Source organism: Fundulus heteroclitus, chromosome 3, assembly GCF_011125445.2.
Source record: "Fundulus heteroclitus isolate FHET01 chromosome 3, MU-UCD_Fhet_4.1, whole genome shotgun sequence".
Taxonomy (NCBI): domain Eukaryota; kingdom Metazoa; phylum Chordata; class Actinopteri; order Cyprinodontiformes; family Fundulidae; genus Fundulus; species Fundulus heteroclitus.
This window is the reverse complement of record NC_046363.1, coordinates 29,237,132-29,244,424: the sequence shown is the minus strand read 5'-3', so window position 1 is coordinate 29,244,424 and position 7,293 is coordinate 29,237,132. Positions and strand designations below refer to the sequence as shown.

The 7,293-nt window shown below is 39.0% G+C and overlaps 1 protein-coding gene across 1 annotated transcript; it reads right to left on the bottom strand.

The window, feature by feature from the left end:
• Positions 1-1,245: 1,245 nt before the first annotated feature.
• Positions 1,246-7,183, bottom strand: cd4-2.2 (CD4-2 molecule, tandem duplicate 2). The gene is made up of 9 exons (XM_036127776.1): positions 6,957-7,183; positions 4,597-4,638; positions 4,349-4,510; positions 4,113-4,253; positions 2,628-2,861; positions 2,438-2,518; positions 2,138-2,280; positions 1,986-2,053; positions 1,246-1,788 (listed from the first exon to the last, which is right to left on the bottom strand). Exons 2-9 carry the CDS (start codon positions 4,622-4,624, stop codon positions 1,701-1,703), a joined length of 945 nt encoding a protein of 314 aa, XP_035983669.1. The 5' UTR covers positions 4,625-4,638; positions 6,957-7,183; the 3' UTR covers positions 1,246-1,700.
• Positions 7,184-7,293: the final 110 nt, after the last annotated feature.

Genomic DNA, 7,293 nt, shown 5'->3' with positions numbered 1-7,293 from the left:
GTCGAGCACGGTGGTGGGAGGGTCATGGTTTAGGGCTGCATGAGAGCTGCCAGCTGTGGAGAGCTACAGATCAATGAGGGAACCATGAATCTCCTCATGTACTGTGACAGCCTGAAGCAGAACATGATCCCCTCCCTCCAGAAACTGGGCTGCAGGGCATCGTTCTCCCATCATAGGACCCCAAACACACCTCCAAAATGAAGATGTTTCGCTTCCTCTCCAGGAAGCTTTCTCAATTCAAAACTCAATTTGACTTTCTCAATTGACTTTTTCAATTGAGAAAGCTTCCTGGAGAGGAAGCCAAACGTCTTCAACTACGGAAAACAAGTCCAGTTGCTTTGTTTTTTACTTTTTTTTTGGAATGACCATGACCTGGATTACTGAGAATCTATACCAGCACGTCCAAAATGACCACCGCATCTGTGGGGCATCAACAAACAGACGATGGAGGAGAGAAGGTCTCCAACACCCACCAGCTCCGTGATGCTACACATTCCTTGTTTCTTGTAAATGTTAAAATAAAAGTTCAAAATACTACTTTATTCTCGTAATTTTACAACTTTATACTTGTAATATTATGACTTCTCAAAATATTCACACACAAAAATAGGGGGTGGGAGTCCTACACACTAAAAGGGGGTCACCAGTCTTATTTTGGGGGTTGCAGACTGAAAGGTTTGTGACCCCCCCCCCCCCCCTCCCCCCCGGCTCTAGAGAGCGCCATGCCTTAGAAACTTAGGGCAGTGCTGGAAAATAATGGTGGCTACAATAAATATTGACAATCTGGTCACAGTTTGGAGATTTTTCACTAAGGGATGTACTCACGTTTGTTGCCAGTGGTTTATACATAATGGCCTTGTGTTGAGTTATTTGGAGGCGTACTTATACAGCCGTTAAACAACCTGTATACTAATTTACATCATATGAGTGTCTCCCACCTTTTGTGCTGCCTATATTTACAAAAATATGACGGGTGTACTCAGTTTTGTGAGATACTGTAAATATCCCCTCCGTGTATGGCCCCATGTAGACGTTTCCCATTGATTAAGCTGCTATATAACATCATGCATGAACACGCTGGGAACACAAACAAAACAATGTGCACTCAGCCGGCCGTGTCGTGTGTACTGATGTGTGATATTGGGATTTTATCGGACTGACGGAGGCCTCCCGGTTGAGGTACAAGGATATAGAAATGAATCATCTGGGTATCCGCCTGATTTATTAATCGGAAACAGGGGGTGAGAAAACAGTTTAAAATCTTTATTTACAACCAACAACAAAATAAAAGTTTAGAACGAGTTTATGCACACATCAAGAGACAACATTTGTTAACCCGCAGCATAAATGAAGAAGAAAAAAAAAACGGGTGGATGAGTAGGAGCTCCTCTTCCCGGATGTTTGAACTTGCAGATTCTTAAGAAACAGAAACAAACGCGATTGAATCGGAGCGTTCGGGCAAGGTAATTCGGGATAAAGATGAAGGTTGTTTAAAACATAAAAATAGAGGCAGCACGGGACGTTCAGCAGGATCATCGCCTGAAGAGTATTTGCTGGAAAAGCTCAAAGTGCTGACGGCGTTACATTTGCTTATATCCTCATTCAGATGCTCATTTACATTCATGCCACATTCACTCTCTGCTGTTCTCTTTATCGCCGGCTCCATCTCTCTTTATCTCTCCTTCCTCCCCTCTTTCATGTCACTCCTGCAGCAGAGGTTGAAGCGGCAGGGCTGACGGCTTCTCTCGCCGCCGCCGTCCTTGGTGCGGCTTGGCTGCAGCTGTTTGGCTGTGATAAAGAGAGCAAAGAGAAGTTTTCACACTAATTACGGCGCAATAATGAAGCGCTGGGTAAAAGGAGGGGAGAAAAGTGAAGGTCATTTTGTATAAAATGAGCAGACTCTATTAGAAAAGCAGAAGGAGATTAATGGAGAGCGGGCTGAAGGGATGTTTTAGCCGATAGGAGCGTGTCAGGAGCATTTTTACCGCGCGCACTGGCAGTACTTCTTGGGCATCTGTGAGAGTTGGGCCCTCTTCATCCTCATGAATCTCTTCTGTAGAAAGCAGCAAACGCACAGATTTAATCCTCTCGTTTCACCCGCCAGAGGCAAATCATCAGACCGATTTCCCACGTTTACCTTCCTCCTTTTGGTCCTCTTGTACACGACGACCACGACGACCATCAGGATGATAACGACCAGGCCCGCCGCTCCGATGGCAACCCAAATCCACCAGCTCAGGCCCAGAAGTGGCTCGCCCCAGGTCCAGTCGCTGGCACCGCCTGGCCGAGCAACGAGACCAGACCACAGTGAGAGGCAGATTAAAATCAGAGAAAAAAATATATATATATATATATATAAATATATATATATATATATATATATATATATATATATATATAAACCAACAGGGAAAGGTTTTAAATGAGTGATCTGTACCGGTTGAGTTTTTCCCATTCTTTGAATTTGGAAAATCGGGATTTCTTTCAATTGCAGGAGTTGTTGGTTTTGGATCTGGAGCTGAAAAAAAAAGAAAAGAAAAAAAAAACATTTGTTTGCTTCTGGTCACGGGTTGAATTTCTCATGAAATCATCATTATGAGGTTTATATTTTAATGAAAATATCCTACATTTTACAACAATGGCAACATCTTTGCTGAATTCCTCCCCATCATGGGACACTCTACACTGCCAAGGCCCTCCATCTGAGGGATCAACAGGTTTCAGCTCAACTTTCTGCGTTTGGCGCGGTGAACCATTTGGTGAGCTCCACCAGACGTTAATGGCGTCCCCCAGACTGCTGACCTTACAATCCAGGGTAACATCAGTGCCACTCTGGACAACACCGCTGGGAAAAACCGAGACTGGTACAGAGTTGGAAAAAGAGAAATAAGATGCAATGAGGATCATAACAATGAGAAAACTCACGTTAAAGCTGTGTTGTCTTGTTTTATATGGTACTGGATGTAAAAACACGTTTCATCTTTCCTGTTTTGCTTTGTTTCTACAATCTGTAAATCGGCTGCTGTTTTTCTTATTTTGCTTTAAAATTTCTCGTTTTTGAATATATATATATATGTGTGTGAACATGCCTCATTATTTATGAATAAATAATTATTCAGTATTTTTTTCCTTTCTGACATGTTCTTCCTCTTCTGCTGTGCAGCTTAACTTTTAAAACGTTCATATTATATAATCTTATAAGTCTTCCGTCTCCTGTCTACTTGTTTTTGTCCCTGTTACACTCGAATTTTCCCCACATGATAATGGTCTTTCTAATCTATTCCAAACATAAAGAAATTAAGCATATCTTATAAAACACCAAGCCCTGGAGTATCTATGGGGTTGGTTTAATACTTATAATGCAGCCCTGTCTTGTATAGGGCCTATGTATTGGGATAAAGGGTGTAAAACACACGCTGTACTACTATGGACAGAGTACTCTTGTTTTTTTCATTTTAAATCCTTTTTTATACTTACTATACTCAATGAATGCTTAACCATCTAGGGATGAAAGTTAGATGCTTAAACCCCTGTACCACTGTTGACACTTAGACAATCTGTATTATCAGTACCCCGAAAACATTCTGGTATCAATTATTTTCTGTGTAAATAAGAATAACCCATCATGAACGGCTGCTAAACACCAGAAGCCAAGAGGATGAGGTGTTTGAGCACAAATGGAAATCCAAACGTGTGAGAATATATTTGTAAGGCACAGAAACAAAAGGAAAACCTTTCAACCAGTGTGTTTGGAAAAACATATAAAGACTTAAAGACTTTCACATGGCAGAGAAATTTAAATATTGCATTGCCAAACTTTTCTTTGGCTTCTGCTCTTATTCTGAAATTATGCTCTAACGCAATCTTCAGTTTATAACAGTGCTGTGGTCACTACCCATTAATGAAATGCTATTAGGTACAACCATTGCAAACTTTTCCCCCTCTAAAACTGACTTGTTTGGGTTTAGAAAGAGAAACAAGTGTGATATTCCCACTTTGTTCATCCTTCAATGTGCCATTCATTCAATAGTTCTACTTTTAACATATTAATGTAGTCGTGTGTGCTGCTACTAACAGGTTGCTGTTGTTTTTTTCTTGGATCTGCTACTTACCTGACACCATGACCAGCGTGTGTTTATAGGGTGTACCATCCACTTTACAAGTGAACTCCCCAAAATCTGATTCCTGTACATTGGATATTTCCAGGTCTGTGTCTCGTCGTATCTGTGCCCTTGATGCAATTTGACTTTGTCCTAGTACAGGGAACATACACGTTGCACAGTTATGTCTTTAATAATATACAAATTCAACAATGTGTCAAAGTATTTTGATGTGGTTCATTTTGTACCTTTGCCAGGGAAACCACCTTTCCTATTTATTCTCACTGTTTTCTTATCAGGATCAATCCATTCCACTACAGATTTGAAGCTATTAACGCCACACTGTAAGTTGACTTTCTGACCAACCTCTGCAAAGAAAACTTTGCCTGCAGCAGAGAGCGCTCCAAGCACTAAAGAGAATCAAATCAAATTTAAAGTTAAACACTGTTAGTTTAAGCTTCAGAGGATTTGAAACCTGCGCTGTAAACCGACTCACCCAACCCAAACAGGATGACTGTCTTCATTCTGGCCGCTGGATCTTAAAGCAAATAATAAAAAGAAAAGAACATAAATGCAGCAGTTCAGAACTTAGGGTTGTTAAAATAATCAATGCCTCGACATAATCAAGCCTGCTGCTCCTCCATAATAGTGGTCTTCTGCTGGGAGTTTGAAACTTTGCTAACATGAGAACAACCAGAAGGAAATATGCGACATTCTTTGTTGACAACATGAACACGAAAGTGTTTGAAGGAAGTTTCCAGACGCACAAGACAAACTAAATGCTGAACAATGCTAAAAGCGCTACGACACAAGAGTAATGTCTTCAGAAGTAAAAGTTGTTTGTTTCATCAGGAAATTCACAGGCAACTGGAAGCACACACCTAAAGATGCATTTTTTATTAAATAACTAATTAAAGGAAAACGTACATAATCCATACAGGATATTAACACACTATCTGGTTATTATCCCTGTTTTTCCAAACAGGGAAGTGACACTTCAATTATATAATCCAGAACCTGAAAGTATGGAGGACCAAAACTGACAAAAATATATAGTTGATTTAAAAAAGAGAAATAATGCAATTTAGTTTTTTTTAATTTCCCGGTTACTTTTAATGTTTTACAATTTAATTGACCTTCATATTTCTTTACAGCATATTTAAGCATATGATTTTAATTTGACAGTTTCTTTTCACGTTTTTCTTTTAGTTATACACAGTTCTGTTTGATACATAATTCTAAGTACTTTTTAGTCATAGTTTTGATGTCGTCACCATGTATCTGCAATATAGAAAGTCATAAAAATGAGGAAAACCCATTGAATGACCAAACTTTCGAATGGTAGCGTAGATGCCTTATTTCCCCCATGAGTTTACTTATCCTTTTATTTTCATGTCATCTCTTTAAATTCTTCTGTCTCCATTTTTACTTTTTCCCTATGCATTTCTGGCTCTTTGTGCAAACCAGGTAGGTTGTCCTTTGTTGGGTCAGCTACTATTGGTCAAGCAGAAGGATCTGTGACAAACAAAGGATCTGTGTGCAGATCCGTTCTCACCATAACTATACTTCTATACTATACTGAAAGGGAGATTAGCACGCACGCTCGCTCAACGTGTGTTTGCCGCGCGATCAACTCAGACAATCTGCTCCGTTTTGTTATCTGCTCAGCCCTCTATGGTTGTTTTTGGGCTAAAGGCGAGCACAAAGTAGGCGGGGACAGATCTGTAAGAAAATTCAGGGGGGAAATAAGAGCCATAAAAAGTAAAAGTAAAAGAAAAAACTAAAAATTTTAATTCTCATTTTTAAACTGAATGGTACATTTTAAGTGTATTTGTTTAGTCCTTGGGGATGTTGTACTTTACTGCTTTTATTTTAAATTCTATTAATTTTAGTCCTCCATAGAAATGTTTCCCCAACTTATTGGTTTTGCCATAATGAAGAAAGTTATAGTTACATTTGTCATTTTGTGAATATTTATTTTTTGCTCTTAACCAGAAATAATTCTGTGCCTTCAAAAACACGTTGCTGCGGTATAGAAAATGGAATCAAGCATCTTTCTTAGTATCTGTATTGTTTTAATATAGTGACGCCCTAGTTCAGGGCGTGAAAGCAAACCCTTTTTTCTATTTTACCGACATGCAGCTACCGTTTCTGAGCACCTTACCAAGCATGTGAGCCTTAACCACCAAGCTCCTCTACTTCCTTCCTTTCTCTATTTCTTTTGTACATTAAAACATGTGACACATGCTCGCTTTTCTTAAAAATGTAGAAATGGTCTGAAAATATAATGCTTAGACATATTTTTTTTAAAACACATATGGTGTGTGCTTTTAAAATCGCTCTAAGATGCATTTTAAAGTTGCATCCGGTACGGAAACGTCATCAAATCCTCCATCTTAATTGGAAAATTATTTTACTTTCAACATACGTGTTTTAAAGTGTAAAAAAATTTTTTATCTATGCACTAATCGGACTTCTTTAATTTGACAAAAAGTTTCAGCTGGCTTAGCATGCAGACATACTTTGGGAAACTTCAACGCAAAAAAAGCCTCGTTTTATAGCAATTAATTTGGATAGAGTTATAATCTGGCCTGTTAATGCTGAAAAACATTAAAAACCTGAAGAATATTTGCTACAATAATGAAGTCTTTAATAAGCCAAAACTAAACTGGTAATTAGTGCAAAGACAAGAAAAAACAAAAACTACAATTTAGGCATTTTACATTTTGCCGTACAAACAAAACATTATTCAAATTGCTCCATCCTCAAAGTCTGTAACCGAACAAAAGTGCATTGAGAAACACTTAAAAATTAAAGTATACAAAACAAATTAAACAATTTCTATTGAGTTCTCACCTTAAATCCAACTTTCTCTTGTCTTTAATGCTGTTGAGGCTCAAAACCCTCGTTTCATCCTCTCAGTAACTCAGTTCATCGAAACAAGTGTGCAGGGATGCAGAAAGTGAAGAAGGCGGAAGAGCTCTGAAGAGAAAGCAGCACTTGGAAAGCTGCTGTGGGCCAATCTAAACCCCAGCTTTCTGTGGGTTTGCTACTTATGCCTCCGTTTTCTCACAACGGAGGCCTGGCACTCGCTGAACTGTTCTCAAAGAGCTCAGGGAGCCTAAAAACACCACTTAAAATTATTGCTTTATTTTCACAAAAAATGTTTCCCCACTTTCATAAAGGGGAAATG